Source organism: Lepisosteus oculatus, chromosome 6, assembly GCF_040954835.1.
Source record: "Lepisosteus oculatus isolate fLepOcu1 chromosome 6, fLepOcu1.hap2, whole genome shotgun sequence".
Classification (NCBI taxonomy): Eukaryota; Metazoa; Chordata; class Actinopteri; order Semionotiformes; family Lepisosteidae; genus Lepisosteus; species Lepisosteus oculatus.
In genome coordinates this window covers 12,287,195-12,308,844 of record NC_090701.1, presented here as the reverse complement: position 1 = coordinate 12,308,844, position 21,650 = coordinate 12,287,195, and the positions used below count along the sequence as shown (strand labels likewise).

At 38.4% G+C, this 21,650-nt stretch overlaps 1 protein-coding gene across 2 annotated transcripts in view; it reads right to left on the bottom strand.

Annotated features, from left to right (window-relative positions):
* Positions 1–21,650, bottom strand: part of ube3c (ubiquitin protein ligase E3C) — a 55,909-nt gene that overhangs the window by 12,362 nt on the left and 21,897 nt on the right. For both annotated transcript variants that reach the window (XM_015354910.2, XM_015354911.2), the window contains exons 12-20: positions 21,178–21,264; positions 20,083–20,240; positions 19,111–19,337; positions 15,909–16,013; positions 15,170–15,257; positions 12,290–12,387; positions 11,829–11,961; positions 10,260–10,507; positions 3,753–3,965 (exon numbers count right to left, since the gene is read on the bottom strand). In XM_015354910.2, the coding sequence (XP_015210396.1) occupies positions 3,753–3,965; positions 10,260–10,507; positions 11,829–11,961; positions 12,290–12,387; positions 15,170–15,257; positions 15,909–16,013; positions 19,111–19,337; positions 20,083–20,240; positions 21,178–21,264 (1,357 nt within the window). The remainder of the gene's footprint in view (positions 1–3,752; positions 3,966–10,259; positions 10,508–11,828; positions 11,962–12,289; positions 12,388–15,169; positions 15,258–15,908; positions 16,014–19,110; positions 19,338–20,082; positions 20,241–21,177; positions 21,265–21,650) is intronic.

The window sequence follows — 21,650 nt, the reverse complement described above, 5'->3', positions numbered from 1 at the left end:
AGGACTGTCAAATCTGTTTTAGCAAAGTCTGGGTTTGAAAAAGTCACATATTGCACAATAAAATTCCCCGGTCTCAAATCTCCAAGAGGGTGCATCAACTTCCAAAAATCTTTCTTCTTGGAAAAAATCTGTTTCTCCTTGGTTTTGAAAGCCTTGTTATTAAAACGGATTGTTTCAGAGACAAAGAATTGGTTGGAAAATCCGATGACTGTTGTGCTCACCCAAGCTCTATACATCCACTGCGTTTTAAAATACAAACGAAAGGGCTTTGGGTATTCGAATATGTGTACACGTTTATCTCTCATGATGACAACAGAAATACTGGTACATGAACCAGTACGGGCTAATTCAAATGCCGAAAAGAAAAATGAAAAAAAAAAAACTGCAGAAAGAAGATGTAGCTGTCTTGTCATCCTGACCAGCGATGGAAGCCGCTGAATCAATCCGAGTGGGTTTTCCATCCTTGTTTCAGCACCTGTTCTTCATCTGGATTCAGGTTATCGGAACATGAGAACTGCTCAGGCAGAATGACTAAGATACTTACTTGTCCATTTCAAAGCACATGCCGGACATCTAATGGCTCAGTTTCTCATGCTTCAGAAACCTTGGAGCTGTTCCTTACAAGGACAATTGGTTAATTGATAAATTGGCACAGGCATTGTAGCTAAGTTTAAAAGAGTAACTTGACTGTTTAATTATCTTTTAGTATATAAAGCTGTAAGACAGAGATATATTAAGATGTGTTGGAGAGCTCACATAACTTTATCAATTAAAAGAGACACATTTAGTCAAGAGAGAATCATGGTGTTAAGGCTATAGCATAATGCCAATGTGACAAAAGGGCAAACTCTGTAGAAGAGAGGCAGAGTGCTTCAGAAAGTGCCCTTCACAGTGATGTCCACAGACAGGGAGGCCCAGCATGGAGTAGCCTTTCATTTTCATGACTTTTTTGGTGAACATTTCCGACAGTTGACGTCATTGTGGACTTTACCATGGTAAACTCCAGTTTTTTTTCTTCGGACCTCGCAAAAAAAAAAATCAATGTTACTGTGAACACACATCTTTCCACTGCTTGGTCAGGAAGGATACGGGAACAGCAGGTGAGGTGGAATCACCTCAATTCACCTGCTAATACCCAGTAATCCGTGCTTTAATTTTAAAGCTGATTGTCTAAATTCCCTTTTAAAATTAATGCAGAACTGTGCAACCATGTCTATGTGTGTGATCGATATCAATGACTGTCTGGAAATACTGGGCTAGATTTAGGACATTGAAAATATTCTGAAGAAATACAGGTTTACACTTTGTTAATCCATCCAGATTCTAATTTGATAAGATCACAATACAAGTGCAGGACAAAAGATTTGTGCAGCCATTGTATAATTGAGCCATTATCTCTATTCATCACGCAAGTATTTCAGCAGTGTAACATACCAATATTTGCTTTCTATTAGGTACAAAAACAAAACAATAGTGGCAATCAGAACAATGTGTGTGGCTACAAGCTGTGGCTTTCCTTACATCACTCAATGAAATAAAGGTAAAATGTCATGCTGTACACAAGAGTGGAAGTGTTATTTATAATAACACAGCAGCATTTCTGGCTAAAACTGAATCTCCAAGATTTCTCAAAGGAGAATAATTCAGCAACTGAGATTCTGCAAAGGCTCAGGGGAAAGATGTACACCAACAATTGTGCATCTTTCCCCTGTGCATCTTTCCCAATTATTATAATAAAGGGATAATAAATCAGTTAATAAATCATTTTGGCCCATAACAATGGCTGTGCTTTTCAGGAAACATTGAAAACGGCAAAAAACAAAAATACGCTTCTAAACTGTAAACTTAAAATCAATAGACAAAAATATTTACATGACACTTTACGGCTTCACTGAGTTCTTCTCTAAGTTTACAGTTAAAAGTTAACGGAAAGGTTTTAGAAATGTGGGCCATTACAGGGAATGTATATACTACATGTGAATGGCAATACTATAGCTGTTAAAGGCAGAAAGGATTTGCTATTGTATGTCCCTGTACATCGGAGGCCATGAACAGGAGGTCTATCAGCAGCGCAGAAGCCGTCACTAAAATGACAGATGCAGGTGGCATGGGTTTTTAATTTTAGAATCCACTTTCAATTGTTCAATGATAAAGTAAGAGGCCACAGAAACATAACTGCTACTCGATATGGAGTGCATACTGTGTTTCTCCATTAGCAAATTTATTGAGTGACTGGAGGGGGAGCATTATGGTGTTTTTTTGCATTAACAATGGAGAATTCTTTTTAACCGAGCTGCACTGCTCTAGCACTAGCGATCTTGTTGATTAGGCTCTTTTGACTGGAGGATGTCGACAGCGTCCCACTCAGCAATATTCCAAGGAGGCAGCTTATTCATCTTTCAGTGGCCTGCAAAGCAGGAATCCTCTCTTCTGCCATCATACTGGCATGGCTCTCCTGATGAACCACGGCCGAGCATTTCAAATGGGCTAGACACTCTGCTCATTGACTGGATGAGAAGCACACAGTTCTTATCAGAGAATTAGGGACCAGATTCTCTAATAGGGCTTTACGGGTGTTGACATTCTTTATCAAAATTTTATGCCAGGTTCTTAGCGCTCTCTTCCAGCCTCTCAGAATAGCAAATATGGAAAATCCTTATATTATTTATATTAATAATTAATAATAATAATAGATTAATGACTACTGCAGGAGACAATATCATATCAAGCGAGTAGCGAAAAAAGGTGACACAGATCTTGACGAGACAACTCATGAAAAGGATTTATGTGCTCCTTTTACCTCATCATTACCTTCCTCAGTCTAGACAATATAGGAAAGCCCATGGTAAAATACTAAGATATATAATGAAAATTACAGCGTTTTCATCAACACATTTGGACACAAATAGAAATTAAGAGGTAGGGCTTTAAGGATTAAAAATAGGAACCATGGTTTTGTGCAAAAATGGAGGCCTTTCAGAGCAAACTGCAGAGTCATATCATTGGAGTCGATTCCTGCTAACAGCTGGCATTCTGGGTTTAATTAGATGGACACCCTGGACTCCCTTCTCTTTTCTAATGTTATATTTTAACATGCAAAAAATATCAGCACTGTTCCTTAATGTCTTCCTTTTCACATTTATTATAAGTACGGTAATGCTAACGATTGTTAGGCAAGGGGATTTGCTTATTTGGTGCTTGCCAAAGGGCAAACACAGGGCAGTTTGGTCTAGTGTGTGCCTAATCTTTAAAAAATAGTTTTCTGTCTTATATTTGCGTCTGCTTCCAAAGCAAACAAGTAAGAACTTGCATTGTAACGGCACTGTAAAGCATATTTAAAGAGTAGCTAATAACTCAGCGGGGCCTTGAGCAAACAAAGATTGCAGGCAATAAACCGGTCAGAGCAATGTGGAAGAAGCACGATTCCAACCTCAAATAACCAGCTTGCTGTCTAAACAGTGAGGCGCTAGGAGGAGGGGAAAAAAAGCCTGGTGATACAATTGAGAAACACTTTACTATCAGTCCTGTTTTTAGATAATTACTGCTCTAGTTGTTATTCGCACCTAATATTTTTGGAATGGTCAACAAAGCCTTTCTTTGCCTTAAGAGTTGCTCAAAGATCACAGCCACAGACCGTGCTTTATCTCCCTTATCTCTGAATACAGACACATGATTGGAATTAATTATTAACGGTTCAGGGTTAGGAAGCAGCGGCAAAAAAATAAGGTGGGGGGGGGGAGACCGGTGCCCACCTGTGCCTCCCCGAGGTCGTTATTCACCACCGTGAAGTTCAGGCCAAGTTCCTCCACATCCCCCTCGTAGCTCTTCAGGAAGAGCAGGTTTCTGTACATCTCAGGATCCAGGGAGGCCAGGTGGTGAATGTCCACATCGGCGCTGGTGCCCAGCAGCTTAGAGAGGAAGAAACTGGCAAACGGGAGCTCCACCAGCATGTTTTCGTAAAGTGCCTACGGCGAAAGAAGGAAAAGGGAGAGGAGTCGAAGTGCGCTGATGGGAAAGGTGGCTCGCCGTGAATCGCCGAGGCCTGCCATGAAACCCGCCGAAACAGTCCCTCGCTCAACACGCTGTGGCAGCTTGATGACCATTAAGTCATCTGTTCACTCAGGCTACAGAGACGGTTTCCTATTTCAGATTAAGAAGTAACTGAATGTTTTATGGCAAGGGGTAAGAGTACCTCAAGCACGATTTGCAAAGGATGCAGTATTTCTGTCTCAGAGAGGTAAATAACGTCCTAAGGGAGGCACACCAATTATACTGATAATTTCAGTCACGAATAACAAGATATTGTTCATATTATTATTTAGGTTAATTTAGACCTCAAGAACTTAGTTAAGTGTTGATCTAATTTTCCTAATTATTCCCAACTTTTCTCTTGTCAATACAATCCAATGTGGAACTTACTTTAGACTGTATTTAATGTGGTTTATTTTCATTTAAAAGTAGTGAATATGCACTAATGTTATTTTTTTTAAACTAAAACTCTTGTCATAATAAATGTGCCCTATAAATATACTGCATAGATGAATACAGATGAATCAATGTATTTTTAAATCCTGAAGCTGATAAGCTGAACTGGTGCATCTAGGCCCAAACCAAAACCGATATTCAGTTTGCAATAGCAGGTTTTGTCAAATTCAATCTAATACACATAGATGATAATCTACTTTAAATCTACGAGGTTTGACATTATATAGAATAGAATTTATGGAATATCTAACCTTGACCTTAAATACTATCAAGTACAAGAGCTGAGGAGGTGAGTCATAAAATGTAAAGCTAATGTACTGGAATAGTCCTAAAAAGAGCACGTTTAAACCTTTAGAGCATTAAAATATACAGGTCTTTATAAATGATTGCACTAAAAACCTTGACCACATCAGCTAAATGGATTATAAATTTAAAAGATTTCCATAATGTATGCATCTTAAATACACACACAGGCATAAATCAAGGTATTTTCTAAACACAGGTTAATTATGCAACTTCAAACACAGTCTATTTTTTATGCAAAATAATCCACTTAGCATTTTTCACAGTAGACCTAATTTCTGGCTATATGCAGTGTTTGCCCCTCGAAACCTATCAATAACACTGCGCCATAACGACACAGCAATAAGTATATTGAAAAACCTGGAGCATATTTTTTCAAGCATCTATTATTTATGGGTGTTTATTGCCAGAAATTGTGCCAAAATGACTTGAAATAAAAAGGATTAATTATGGTGTGAGCCTTTTAATATAAGTGAGTGCCGTGGCAGGGCAATTAATGCAAATCGTGGCACTATCAGGAGAATAAATGCTCACATCACCATAGGCGGCTTCTGTTAGCTGCCAAATAAATTTGTTAATTTACAACATTAAGAATCAATAAAAAACATAATGCTTTTCAAACGCATTACTATCAATCAGCATTGATATTCTCCCTCCAAAAATGAACTTTATCCAGTTGATTTCCACTTGATAAAACCACTGCAGCAGAGGAACAGAACTGGAGCCTTACAGCTGCTGTAGCGCAGTGACCCCGAAGAGCAGTCAAGGAAGTGTTAACTTCCTTCTTCCTAAATTGCCTGAAGTAACTATGGCTCTTCCTGTTATCGTAATTCTTCATGGGGTTAAGCCCACGCTAACTTCTCCATCCTCAGTGGACTGCAGTAGCTACGAATTACTTACTGTAACACTATCTTAATTTTGCTTGGAGGGGCAGAGCACACATAAAATAATGATCTGTAGGAACACACTGTATTCTGTTTGTCTGGCGAAGGGCAAAGTGGTTTCAGACTGCGAGGTTCCTGAGGTGCTCTTGGGCCTCTATTAATTTTACTTTGTGCACAAGGGGAAGGCTGGGGTACATCTGGCTTTGCAATAAATGGAGCAGCATACGTGAAACAATATTTATTTGGAATCAATAAAAGCACCATGTGTGATACTTGGATCAAAATTAATATTGCTCCGCATTTGCTCTCTACTGCACGAATGTGTCATTTACTGAAGCACTCCGTTAACGGCTAAACAGTTAATTGAATCGGACCACCGGCAGTTTGGGCAATGAGTCCAGGGAGGGAAATTAGAACAGCTCTTAGCTAATTGAATTTAAACACAAAGAGTGGGCAGTTTCCTCCAGAGCTACAACCATGTTCACAAAACCGTTTCTTTTAAAGATGTCATCCAAGGCTTTGACATCCTGTGGCTCTGGGATGTGGTTTCCAAGAATGCATTTAAAAACGCTCGACTGGGCTGCAAGGAGTCACCCTGTTGGAGCTCAGCCACATGTGTGGACTTTTGAGACACAATCCAGTCAGCCCTGGTTAAGATCTGAGGCTAGCACTTCCCAAGGACTGACGCACAACTGGTCAAGGACAGCCAGGTCATGAGGGTTTAAATCAGGAGGGGTGTCCTTAGTTTATTCCAAAAACCAATCCTATGGGCATTTTAACTGGGAATGTTCCCTCCCTCGCCCTCTCACTGAGAATATGGGCTTGTACTATGAATGGAAGATTAAACCAAAGATGTGGCTTAGTTTTGGAAGTGGTGCACCACTAGGACACCTGTAATGGTGATTTACATTAAAGGATATAGGCTATTAAAAAACATGACATTCCGAATTCTGGAATACTATTACTAGTTATAAGTAATACTATTACTATTATAAGTACAAAGTCGGTACAGATTTCAGGACTTGCTCTAAACTGTTGTTGCAGACAACTGGTCTTGCTCTTGGTCAAGACTTGTTTCTCCAGTTATATACTATGCATGTATACAGGGGTATCAGCATTGATGGGAGTAACCCTGCACACATTGTCACATCCAAACAGGAGAGCTGCATGATTAATGTCATAGCGTAATGGAAGTTTGTTGTAGGCATTACAGTAGCCACAAACAGTAGCCAATGCCTTATTAAATTGTGCTACAGAAGGACGTTTTTCTCACACTGCTCTACCTATGTGTTTCACTGAAACAAGCCTTCCTTTCTAACAAAGTCCTGTACGGGGGCACCATAAAATAAAACTACAAATCACTGCTGTAACAACAGAGATATTTATTCATCACCTAAGGAAATTACCTCCTTTAATCACAGCTGTTGTGATGGAACGTGCTTGTGAGCTCACGCCAAATAATACCATTTTACATCAAGTCCCTTTTCAATCTCCCTGTACTACAGTACCAAACAAACATCAATGCGGCGCTGTAATGCCTACTTTGTTAGTATTTATGAGTAGGAAAACGTAAAAAGTAAGGTTAATCGAAAGTCAAATCCAAGTTAATTTCTCACCTTAATTGCCTCACCCATTAGCGATGAAGCTGGACAGTCGCTGACTAGCCATTTTTCAACACAGGATGCAAGCAAGAAAATTACGGTACTCTAATAAGTATGCCGAATTGTCTGAGATAGACTTAGGTGCTTCTGACTGTAAAACAGATCAAAATGCTATTACTACGAGCTTTGACTGCTTATTTATGTCCTGTCCAGCCTGCTGATTTAGCGCCAGTAAAATGCAATCACTACACAAACAAGAAGCAGGAATCATCTGCTAATGGAACGCCTAATTGAGAAGTGACCAGTGTCATGAAGTAATTCTTTCCATGTGGGATGACCTCTCTGCACTGCATCACAATAAACAATCACTAGCACATGCATTAAAGAAAATTTAAAAACATTAGGACCTAATAAATAGCAGCATTGTGTAGAAGGCAAACAATACCCATCAAGTGATTGCACCTGAAAAAAAAAAACTATAGCCTTCCCTGCTGTGTCACTTTACTCTGAATTTCATACAGGGGAACTCAGCTGTGCCGTCGACTCCTGCAAATCAATATAACCGCTTATGCACACACAAAAGCTTACGGCATTTCTTTTTAATGTGCTCATAAAAAAAAATTAATTAGGGCTAAATTCTGAAACACGGTTTCCCATCCACTGTGTGAGGATGCAAAGGCAGAAGATGGAAAAACAGAAACAGAAATCAGTTTTCCATGTGAAGCAGGACAAATACGATCCAAGATATACCAATTCAACTATATTACACAGGTACATGACTTGATTTTATTTTGGGATGTTTGGGACGATTTCTAGTATTCAAAAATCAAAACAGAAGAAGGACTCTTTTTATTCCCGGTCTAAGGTAGACAAAAGAGATTTTCGATGCTGATGGGAGGCTTCACCAACTATTTTCTTCACAGGCGTGATCGGGATCAACTGGATCAAACTGCATGGAAGCTTCTGGCCATGTTAGTCATGGCTGCCTGTCAGTCATTTTCAGTATAACAACCTGAACAGGAAAACCTCCCACGCTAAAGCCCATGACATTGTTCTACCAACAGGGGGCAGCAGAGTACACTTGCTGACTTGGCTAACATCCATCCATCCATTTTCAAACCACTTTATCCAATGCAGTGCTATTGGAAAGTCGGAGCCTATCCTGGCAAGCAAAAGGCACCAGGTAGGATACACCCTGGATGGCATGCCAGTCCACAGCAGACCTGGCTAACACATAATACAAAATACCAACTTTGAAAAATAAAACAGCATGTATAAAGACGTTCAGTGCTATTCTGAATTATGAACATGCCCAATGTCCTGTCGCCAGCATCTGTGAAGAACATTTTGACGAGATTCACTTTCCACCCCAGTGACAGTAGATACTGGATAAGGGAAAACAAAAGTATCAGAACAAGAGAGCGGGAAAGAGGTTTAATACCGATTTCCTGCTCACTCTGTTGTGTGAAACCCAGATAAACACATAGGACTAGCTGATACATCATGATGTGCCTTATCTCCAAGCTCACTGAATCCAATTCTAATTTAAAAGCATTTAGTATAGCAAGCAACCAAATTCTGATTAGAAAATTATGATTATTTTATTCCTTATATAAACACTCATAGTACAAAGCATATAAATGAATACTGTATAACAACCTGGGGGAAACATGGAAAGTTTTGCAGATCACTGTTTTCTGATACACTGTGTAAATTAGAGTCGGAAAAAATAGCTAAGAATAGTCTCTTTATCTACTGTTGACCAAACCCGATGTGGTGAAACAGACCTACTGCGTTGCCTGGTTACACACTGCATATCCTGACACTGTATTGCTCGTCATTAAAACCTTTAGACTTCCGCCCTACAGACCACATCGAATTTTAGCTATTCCAGTAATTAATAGAGTTGTTTTAACACAGAGACATACAGTAACAGGGATGCTGCACTAATTTTAGCCACAAAAGTTTGGGATGTCACCTTCATCAATCTCCTGCAGAAACTAGTAACAGCCCTCACACCGTACACAACCACACAACCACAGAATTCAATTTCCTTTCATTCTTTAAACTGTTGGGCAGATTAGATATATATGATATCTTTTATATATATATATGATAAAATATTAGGAGTCTTACATTATGTAAAAACATTAGAAATATGTAGCCAAAAATATTATAGTGAACACAAATGTAAAAATAGAACACATAATAAGAAATAAATATACCCCAAAATATAACAAACAATATCCTTAAATATTTACCTGAACAGTTCAATGATGCTTTCAAATTGATATTAACATTATTTTGTAGCAGTTTCAAATACTGAAACTAGAATAGACTGTTTTCAGATGATTTGTAACACAATTCATGTCCAAAATGTTCACGCATACTACACATCCATCGGTGCACAAAGTAGGGCTACTGAGGACTACTGATAAAACTCACCTTGGAAAAACTGCAGTTGACTTTGGATGACATTGAATTCACCCTGCTTTACAGGTGCTTGGCAACTTAAAATCATTTGGGGCATCACCAATTTGTACAGAGACCACAGCTCTGTACTCCAGATCTGATTCATTAGTAGAAAAGATCAAACAGTGACTGCTTCTGTATGAACTGAACTAAAGGTTCAGGACAGGAATGTTTACATCTCTTCCGTTATCTGAACCCTGTACCACATCACCACCTCATACAACAGCAGCATGAGACAATATCTGATGGAGACTTCAGTGTCCTGAAATGGTTTTACACTTCTTTGGATGACCGCATATGAGGATCCCATTTTCACCCCCGTCATGAAGCAATGAAAGATTAATATTCTCCTTGAAACAAAATCTATTGCATCCTGTACAAAATCGCTTAAAACTGTTTGTAGTCTCAAAACTTTTTGCTTAAGATCCTATGATCAATTCAAAACAATTCATTTCTGGAGCACACTCATTACTTACAAAACTAGCTTTTTTGCCTGAATCAGAATAGTCATTACCTTTCCTAATATTCTGCCAAGGAAGTAGTAATGTCTGGTGAAGGAGTCCCCGACTAGCATCTGTGCAGTAGGACTAGGGTAGAGAAGCCCCTCGTTGGTGGTCTTAAAGAAACCCTGGTTAGGATTGAATCCTGTCTTGAGGAGTTCGTTGAGAAACTCGCGGAAAATGCCACCGCCATCGATACCAGCTTCATCCAGACCGTGAGCATTCAGCAGGTGAACTCGGATTCTCTTCTTGAGGTCAGGTTCTAAAAGACAACACACACACACAAAACGTGCTTCTTAAAATTAAGACTTACACTTTTTGTCATGAATTATCAAAGTGTATCAAAGGTCATTAAATCATCACATAAAATACCCCCCAAAACAGAAATGTCTCACAGCATAACAGGAAAAAAAAACAAAAATATTTTTGTAAAACAGACTTTTCCAGTGCAGTTATAACATTCGGGTACATTTAAGTCAACAAATACATATTTTATCAAAGGAAATCAAGAGATTCTGGATACTGAAAGCAACAGCCATGACAGTAAAGAATGTTACTGATTAGCCTCCATCTTATCTTGAATTTGCAGGAGATGTAAAATATGTAACTTTCAAGATATGAGTTGTCTAAGCAGCATGTCCTACTATTTTGTGTTAGAATAAACTATAAAGAGCAATAACAACAATAAATTCTTGCTGTCTTATTATTAAAACCTGATCCTAAGTCTTGGGATATTCAAATCTAGATGTATAAAAAGATCACTAGATGTTCCCCCATGATTAATCAATGGGCATAAAGCTAATTTATGGTCTTCAGACACAAGCAGGAAAAAATCTATTTTTAGAGCAATTTGCAGACAATCCCTTGATATCATGGAGCTACTGTTTATTGTGTGGTAATAGAGGACTGTTGTGTAATTTTCAACCTGAATTCATTCATTTGACAAGAAAGACCTTTAAAATATTTATTGGTGCCTTCCTACCAGAGAAACTGGCTTACAAATATTGATTCAGCCTTTTATAAAGCTTTATAAAGTTTAATGTTATTATGATTAAATTACTACTCCAGTTGATCAATAAAAAGCTGGTCAAAATATTGCAGTCTTTAGATTTAACTTTGTTTACAAAATAAGCATTTATGTTGACTACAATACAAAATTAATCTTAATATCCTGTTTACACTGCAAAATCTAAACCTTGATAAATGGTCAATTAAAGGGTACCTGCTTTGCAAAAACTAGGTAACAAGCAACTACATCTCAATCCTCTAGATGAGCATAAGTATCTATATTTTAAATAGAATATTAGCTTTCATATATTAAGACTTAGAATAGAAAATTATTTTTTCCTTTCATAGTTGTATTCTGTACCTTTTCGACTTAATATAAAAATATATTTCTACCTATAGAACAAGTAATAGGTTTATTCCATGCTGAAAAAAAGAAGAAAGAAAACACAACGTTTCGGCTGTGGAGCCTTCTTCGGGTGTCAATTATAAATAGGTATTTTTATGTTATAATTGATGCTCAGTCACAAGAAACCACACAAGAAGTATTCATAAAATATCAGTATTCTTGCATTTACCATTCTCTGGAGATAGTTTGTCATATGCATCCTCATAAATGTAGTTCCGTCGAATAGTGATGTTAATGCCATCTGAAAACGGCCCGTCTCCTTGAACGTCGCGCTTGTCTGCATAGATCAACCGCTGGAAAATCTTAATAATAACAATGGATAAACCTATTATTTCTTGTATAAAATTGTATTATTTCTTTGTTTTGAGAAATACATTATTCAACCCCCCCTCACACGCATAACAGACCACATGGTGTTGACTACATGTACTTAAAAACAGGCCCTTCGCTCAACTCAGAGGAGTCAAAGACATCACTGCTGACCAAACTGACAAAGTACATTTTTAAAAAAGCTCAAGAAAAGGTGTACAGATTAAGAAACACCTTGACACTTCTTCAGTTTTAAGAAACTCACTTATACTTATTTAATTTTGAAATTAAAGTGAAACGCGACAATAATTTAAGGCATACCTTCACCCGTTCTTCAAAGGGAACTACAAATGGAAGCTCAGTTAAGATGGCGAGTTGTCTCTCCTCCGACACTGACAACTGAGGTGGTTCCATTCCAACTAGATCAGAAAAGAAATGGAGCAAAGTGTGACCAGCTGTACCAGCAGGGATACATTAAGAGTCAATCTCATGTTAAGAGCTGACCAACCCATTTCATCGACATTTTGATCAAATTTCAAGTGTTTTCCTTTTTTAATGAAACGTGAGTGGAGTTCGGCTTTTACGAGCTGCGCTCCAAAGTCTATTTAATCGGCGCATTATGCGTTTCGGGCTTCTGTTTCTTTTGACATACTGTGAGGTGCATGAGGGCCCCCTATATCCGACTGTGCTGTGACAGGGCTGGCATGAAGAAGTGTAGTCACAGTGCACTCTGCTGGGGACAACTGGAAGTGCAACAACATGACGCAATAGAAAATAAACGCATCAATTTTTTCATCTTGAATCTTTGTCAAAGAAAGTATCATGCAAGGGGGTCTGACTGGTTACTAGCAGCGTTAACTTTCACTGGTGCTGTAGTAGGGACCCGGGTTCCACATCAATAATGCTATTGCTCTGTTTTTCATAATCAACCTACAATATAACACCAAATGTTGCATTTTTAGGTAAAAGGGTCAATTTAACCCCCCCCTGTTTTGAAAGGCATTAGATTTTTTATGACATTAAATAATTTCAAAATAACAGCAATAAAAAAAGGATCACTGTAATTTGTAAAGGGGCAAGCAGGAGTGAACTGCACCCTGAAAAGTCAAAGGAAAAAATACAACACAACTTGAGGAAAAAGTCAAGATAATTTTCATGTTGAAAAGCAGAAATTAAAAACAACATTGCGGCTGTTTTCTCACATTTCTCCTCTTTAGATGTTTCTACTTGTCACGGTGGAATTAAACTTCGCGGCAATCGTGCACCGACGCATCCTGACTTGAGTCGGCACCTGAAGAAGGCTCGACATTCGAAACTTTGGGTTTTACTCTCTTTTACTTCTCACACAGAATGAACCTGCACTGGTTCCTCTGTAGCTCCCATGCTAACGCAGGTCTCGGCTCCATGACCATCATTAGTAGGTTGCTATGTAAGCCGTGTACAGTGATACCTTGACTGAAGACACCTGTCTGAGGGTTCTGCAGCTAATGAAGGTAACCTGAATCTTTTAATTAAGGGTATTTTCAATGCAAAACATACATACATTGGTTTTTCATAAAGCTAATTACCTCACCACTCTGGAAAAGGCCTGTAAATAACAGACACAATGAGAGCAGCTGGTCTGCACTGAGTCCCCATTAGGCCATGGTGACCAGATCAATACTCCTGTATGGGTATACTTAATCCAGATACTTGTTTACAGGCAGGCCATTAAAAAGTGTTCAATCCTTTCCTCCGTACGGCAGCAAGGGCGTCTTTCAGCAATGGACACTTTTAATTAACTAAACTGTTAGACGGTTATCTACTTGCGGGACAATTTTCATTAAGCGAGCGTTTGTTTTATATTAAACTAACGGTTTAAGCTATTTAAACCTAAAAAAAACTGCCAGAACAGCAGAGTTAAACCACTATCCCCCTACTAGAGCTCAATTATTCTGGTCAATTAGTCAATTCTATCCGCATTTTTCCATCACGTTTCCATCTTTGAGGAGAAATATGGGCCGTCGTGGTCAATACACAGACCATTTATCACTCTAGTGGCTGTCCATTTAAGTAAATGAAAAAGGCCAAACAAACACAAAGCCATATGTGCTTCATCAGTACTTTCACACTAATTGACTTTATCCCATATGGAGTCAAGTGGCATTAAGCAAATCATACACACATTGTTATCTGCTTGTTTTCACACCATCTTGCTGGCTGTACTACTTTTAAACAAACAAGGTGCAGCTTCAAAAGGCTCGTCTGACTTCAAAGAAAGGAAGGGACAATGATGCATACAAATGAATGATGAAACTGCTCAAGAGTCAAACTGCTTCCACACAGTGCACAGAGCCAGCAGACATCCTTTGCATGAAGATTTTGGGGGTGTTTTCCCCATACTGTAGTTTGAAAATGTACTCATTCCCACGAAATACATGATGCACCTATATCCCATTGCTATTACTAATGCCTTGATTACTCCAAACACAAATTTTACGCTAGGACAGATTTCCAAGCCTCTGGAGTCACCTTTGCTTTGTCCAGACTGCGTTGAACGTTGGAAACTGTACCAAGAGAGAACCATCATTGAATTTTTCATCTCTTTCACATCACATTCTAGGAGGACACAGCCCATCTAAATTTTCTTTTGGTGATATTTGAAATTATTCACACATAAACAGATAAAAAAAACATTGAAATAATGGTTTACTTCCTACACAATTAAACTTTTACAACACTCAATAGATATGGTAGGTTTTCCATCCAAATTTAACATTCATTTTCAGTGCTATGCCTTGAACTAAAGACAACCGTAGTATCTTGGTAAAAGCAACCAGAAACTACACAACTGAAAGCAATGCAAACACAACACAGGGAACTCAATCAAAAATTAAACTTCAAGATCTGTACATAAACATGTTTCAGACAAATACCTTTTTAATAGTAAAGAATACATGTTGCTGGGATCAGCCGTGAAATAAAGAAAAGAGCAGCATTTGCGTTAAGGCTAGCTGATGAGTAGCGAGCGTTCTGGCGCACTATGGCTGCCGTCGCATCATCCAGGTGGGGCTGCACATTGGTGGTGGTGGAGGGGAGTCCCCATTACCTGTAAAGCGCTTTGAGTGGAGTGTCCAGAAAAGCGCTATATAAGTGTAAGCAATTATTATTATAATTATTATTATTATTAAGGCGCTGAGCTGAGATGGAAGCTGTTCTTACCATCTAATGTGGACTGTAGAGGCCCGATTCGTCCCATTCTGCGGATTCTCCAAACATGCCTAGCTGATGGGACATAGAGCTGTGTGACCTAGTGATCCAGGAAGAAAATGAGATCAATGTGAGAATGGTGTTCAACCAACACCATTTACGCAGGAATGAAGAAATCAAATTTAGGCTTTTCCTAACACTGACCAAACCAAAGCTGGAATGCATCGATATATCAGTTTTGGTCACGTAGCATTTACTCTATGGGCTCTCACTGATTCCTAAGTCATTCATTGTTACCTGCTGGGAAATTTATGGAATGATTTGCACACAATGGGGCTTACATTCACAACACTGTGTTAAAATCTCCTTAAGAAATAATGGGGGGTTTAAGTGTTTTGATGAGGCCTGACAGATTTAGGGTGCCGCAGAGAAGAGTTTGTACAAGGTGAGTAAACAGCCAGGGGGACTTTTGTAGTTTTTATGAATATTCTCAGATCAAATTGAACCCCCCACACCAATTTGACCTGTGTCACCTGGAAGCTGTTTTTCATTCCCTGAGAGCTTTGATCCCAGGGGATGAAAAGACACCATCAAGTACTGGTTTTGCTGAGTGAAGGTGTGCGATAATCTAAACCTAAATTATTTTTAATTTTCCAAAGTAGAAAGGAAACTGTTTAATAACATTTGTCACGAGTTCACAAAAAAAAAGACACACTAAACCCAGTAAACCAAAACCTTAATGAAGTGGTACCTTATCAGCTCTGATGTTGACCTCATTGGAAAGCCAGTGACCAGATGGACAGAAGGGTCTTCTTATATCTCGAGCTTTCACCATTTTCACTAGGTTAGTAATGACCTGTTGAAACAGAAAACAGCACGTTTTGCACAAGCAGCACAAAAATAATGTACAATTTCAGTCACCATTTTACCAAATAGGTATGGCTACAATGGAATCAGTCCAGAGAAAAGTTACACGATGCTCTGCAGGCTTAAAGGAATGTCCTACAATAAGAGGCTAAAAGAACCGCAGCTTTTCAGGCCTGAAAAGAGAACTTGTGTTCAACTGGATCTGAACATGCAAAATCCTCAAAGGCCTGACAAAGTGAACGCTATGGACTTCTTCAGATTCAACAGTGAACCAGAAACTACAGGACATGAGTAGAAATTTAAAATTGAGAAAAGGAAGGAGGCATTTCTTTGTGTAAAAGCTTGTCAGAGCGTGTAACAAGCTACCCATCCATGTTGTCAAGCGTGATACACTGGCTTCTTTCACGAAGCAGTTGAATAAGAGCCTCACATCAGTAAGCTAACTATCAAAAGGCCACCTCTTATTCGTAACTGTCCTTATGTTGTTAAATCTGATCACAGGGGAACCCTCAAAACCTCACCATTAACCTCACACAGCTAAGTGGTAAACAAGAGCAGCAGTCTTTTAAATATTCTTTTTCACAGGCGAGAAACTTCGCCACCAGCCTTTGATGATAGTCCATTAAAACATGAAATTGATCATTTTACATTTCTAACCTTGGCTAACCTAAAATGAGCAAAAATCAGACTTTAGTTGTACCTTTTTTTTACTTGTACTTGTGTTGCAGAATGGTTAGATACTTAATAACTCCAAAAATATAAACTCAGTAGTTTATATATCTTCTGAATTAGCCTATATATGCACACTTTAAAGACATGTTTTTCACAATTTAATATTCATTTAATTGATAAAACATTGTAATGTAATCTGAAATTACATTACAAGCTGAGATACTTTTTTCCTGGCTTTAATTATAAAAAAATCACCATGTAACATTCCTTGATAGAAATCTTGAAGAAAATGCAAAAAGTTCTCAGTTACTGTAAATGTCTCAATGAAGCATCACATCACAATGCTTACAGTTAAAAAAATATAGACAATCCTATACATTTTACAACACTTTTTCTGTATTGGATACAAGGACCTTTGATTATAAGTAATTACAATGAGAATGAGCATCCCATTGTTGTGGTGTTATGTATTGGTAACACAAAACAAAAATGACTCAGTTGATCTGGAAATGTACAGCCCCATTAATTAGCTAAACCCCTTACATCAACGCTTTTGCTGATCTGCTGAAAGTATATTCTGTCCTGCTTTTAACCAGAAGGACGGATGTTCTGCAACAAGTTTCAGTCTGACGTCTCTCACTGTTTTTAGATGCACTTTTCTATTTGACTTCTGACTTTCCTCTTATGTGGATGAACAGAATCTGCAAGTGCAATTTACTGTACTGTACATATCTGTAGCTGCTATAGCATTTACCAGATTTCCTGTAATCTACATAAAGGCATCTTTCACAGTTCAATTGTTGAGATTATTATCACGTGTCTGACTAGAAACAATCACACATGAATGCATTGATGAATATGAATGATATTAATATTATAATGTATATTCATTAATATTATAAACATTATAAACTGAAACTGGCAATACCCACAAGTGCAAAAAACGCTGTAAAATTGAGGCGATTGGTTCGGACTTTCACTACCTCTGACTTGTCGAATGAATAAGCATTCCTTAATTAGCCCATCGGGTTAAGTGCAGGCCTTAATGGGCCTTTCCCAAACTCCAGTGTGACATCTCTCTCCAAACATGGCCAAGCACAAAGTTCCATTAGCAATATTAATATAAGCTTAGTTGATCATTTTCATTCAATTAACTTCTTTCAATTAAATAGATAGCTTGACAATAGAAGTGATAAAAGAGCCATAGGGGTGGCTGATGACTCGAACCAAACATTAGCGTGTTAGGGGGTCAGTAGTATTAAACGGACTGTAAATCTAGCATTCAATTTGTAAAATGCATTTTCCCTGCTCCCACTTCTTTAATGGGCTGTTTTAGCTGACAAGAGGTGTTTGCACCAATCGTTTATGAAATTTCAGTAGCATTTATATGCCCTCCCTGCAAACCTTTCCTTTCTGGCCTCGGAGTATTTTTGTCTTCTCGAGATCCCGGTTCAAAAAAAGGAACAACCAGGCACCCACCCCCTCATTATCTGAAAACCGTTTATTTGTGGTATGTTTCACAGTAACGCAGACTTGGTAGCAGAACCTTAGGGAGCACAGTGGGACTGTATTCCAGTCAGGATAGCAGTCTAACTCCATAATCACACACACACACATGCAAAAATATCTAGGGACTTAGTTAAAGGAAATTGGGGTGTTCTTGTTCAAAATTCATTAGAAATACAGAATAATACAAAAATATTGAATAGAGATTAGAGAAAAATAGAGCAATAAAGAATACAGAATAGAAATATAGTTGCACACAGAATAATCCATTCATCATTTTCTAACCACTTTATCCCATACAGGGTCATGGGGAAGCCAGAGCCTATCCCAGCATGCAAAAGACACAAGGCAGGATACAGACTGGATGGGACAGCAGTCCATCTCGGGATACACTAAGACACAAGCACAGACACACCCACACCAGAGCCAATTTTCCCTGAAGACTACTAACTTACCAGTTAAGTAATAGTTAACTCGTCAGGAAAACGGGGCACTTGGAAAAAACCCATAAGAACACAGGAAGAACATACAAACGCCACACAGACAACATCCCAGCTTCATAATTGGACCCAGAGCACCGGGGCTGAGAAGCAGCAGTGGTAAATCCTGTGCCACGATGTCGTTCACATGGAGAATAATATTCTTTAAAATGATTAATCATTTATTTGAGCTTAGGCAAATGTATTTTTCCATTTTTTCCTTCAACGCTGAACAACTTACCCTTGGTTTGGATTATATAGAAGAAATAAAACATTGAGTCGATCAAGTGAAATAATTTTAACTCTACCCTTAAGTATCAGACAAAAATAAACGGCTGAAATTGCCATATGGAGCTCTAAATCATGGGCAACGAAATCACACATTGGGGCTCTGAAAGGCTTCGCAGTGCCGAAGAATGCCACAGTCACCTTGAAAAGCTGAATCCACCGTTTTTGCTCGGCCTGAATTCGTTGCTGCATTTCTGTGTTGGTCTTGACTCCCACGCTCTTGAAGGCCGCAATGTACTCTTCGCGGTGCTCGGGCTTCGTCTCTGGATAAGCCAACTTGATGATCCCCAAACAGGCATCTCTCAGGCATCGGGACAATGTCACCAGCTCCACCAAGGTGAAGGGCATCATGGACGACTGGCTTTGCCCTACAGGTGGAAGAACAACTGTTCTGCACAGATACTACCACTGTTACCTGTACTACCTCAGTGTTCTTCATCGCTTGGATGCTAGTCCATTCAAAACCATGAAATATCACTTTAGTTTCAGATATGACTTGTCTCATTGAAGGTAAACTAAACACACCGGGTGTCTCAGCAGCCTAGTGAAGGCAAATTACAGAATATGATATCTCAGAAAAAATAACTTTTTCGCCTGTTTGAATGTGCATTCATTTCCAGCAGGTTATTAACGCATTTTGGTACTTCTCTCCCTTTTTCTACAAGCCTTCCATGGTATTTCATTGTATGTCATGGGAATTCACCTATGTAGACCAGAAAGAGCTACAGTATAGAGCCCCCTTTTGCATTGCAGTGCAGACACAGTGATAACTGCAAAACAAAAGGACTAAATGATCAGATTATAGTTTGAGGCAGGTCCAATGTACACAATCGTAATTAGAGACAAAAGGTATATTTTTTCATCTTGACTATTCATCTTCTGTAGTAAGTCACACTGCTTTGTGTGGAAAGCACTTAAAGCAAAATGAAATCCTGACAAAGTGTAATTAGGAGATAATTCCATGCTTGAAAAAAAGGTTTATTTATCCCATTTTCGTTCTGGAAACGTTTATGAAAAAACATTCTTTTTTTTACATCAAAACGGCCTCTGCAACACGGTAGTCCCACTTGTGTAGGAATGTGACCTACTGTACAAACTTGCTTGGTTCCCTACCTTCCATGGGATATCCAAAAAATTCACTGTCGTGAACGGAGATCAGCGAGTGGCTGAAGAGAGAGCTGAAGAGATAGAAGAGGGGTATGATCCTGTTGGAGTCTTCTAGCGACATTGGAGACCCACGAGAAATCACCTGCAGCAGGGGCACCATGGACCTAAGAACACGTGGGGAAAAAGACATTCCCAGAAGTTCAAACTTACACACTTCTCTTCCCTGTCACAATAACACAGCCATCACATCTTTTACCGACTAGTGGTCTCAACATTCATTATTTATTTGAATGCTAAGCATTATTGTGCCCACATTTTTGTTTCTTTGGTTTCATCCATGTACAGCACTGATTGCAACAGCACGTGTGAAGTAAAACAGTTTCAAAGCAAACAAATAAAATGCCTTTTTGCCACGAAAGGAGTAATAAACCACTTCGCTGGCGGGGATGTGAAGACAACTTTGTTTCTGCTGTAAAATATGGTTTAAAAATCCTTAAATTTGCTTATTACTCCAAAAAAAAAAAGAAATAGTAACACAGTAGAAAAGAAAAGTTTGACAAAAGCCTTGAAATATTAAGATTTTTCTGTGTTTATTAAAAGGCCAATTTCCTTCTTGGAAAGTCCAATTCAAATCAGCAGACAAATATCCAAGCACTGATTTCTGAAACTTCAGAAGGCCTAAACAGGTATGAAAAACATTCTACATTTTTAGGTTTTGACACGGAATGCCCTGTTTACTTTTTAATATTAAATCTATCACTCAAAACAGCACCCGCCTGTTGTTCCCTGTTTTTATCTCTGAGTTATTTACATTCCACATAAATCTTTGTTAAATGTGCCGAAAGCCTCTCCGTTGTGAGGCGCTTTGGTTTGCTCTTAAACTATGCTTTGGAGAAAGGAGTGAATAAAAAGCTTAGCAGCCCTCCAGTACCAACAGACTGAGCAGACATGAGGAAACATTTAACTAGCAGCATTTTCCCGTGAAATACCACACCTAGTGCTCTTCTAATGTCAGCAGTATAATTGCTGTTACACTGAGGCAAAACACATGAAAACCTTGAGAACTTGTGAAAAAAATGCTACTAAAAGCTTTTACTATACCCAGTGATCATCTTCGTCGTCATAGATGTTATCAAGTGCCAAAGATGCCTTAGGAACCTTGCATTGAACGCCAAGCTGTAGAGGAGTCTGAAAGCACAGAAAATAAGTTTAAATAAACAGTTTAAATACATTTCAGCTGCCAAAGTAAACCAACTATGCATATTAACCTCCAATAAAACCCATGCTAAATAAAATGTTGTTTCAGTATTGCTTCATATTTTCATAAAGATTTAACAATTCCCATGAAGCAGTAAGACTTATTTTTTAAATCTATTTACAGTACATGAATGATTTTTATATTTTAAGGGAAAAAAAAAACATTGCTTTGTTGTATTCATGAGAGGACATATAAAAACAGAAAATGGTTGAACAACACATCCCAAAGGAATTTCTCCTCCATATTAAAAGGTGTCACATTCCTTATGTGCAATGAAATAGATTAAATGACCCATTAAGCTTTATTTAGGTGAGGC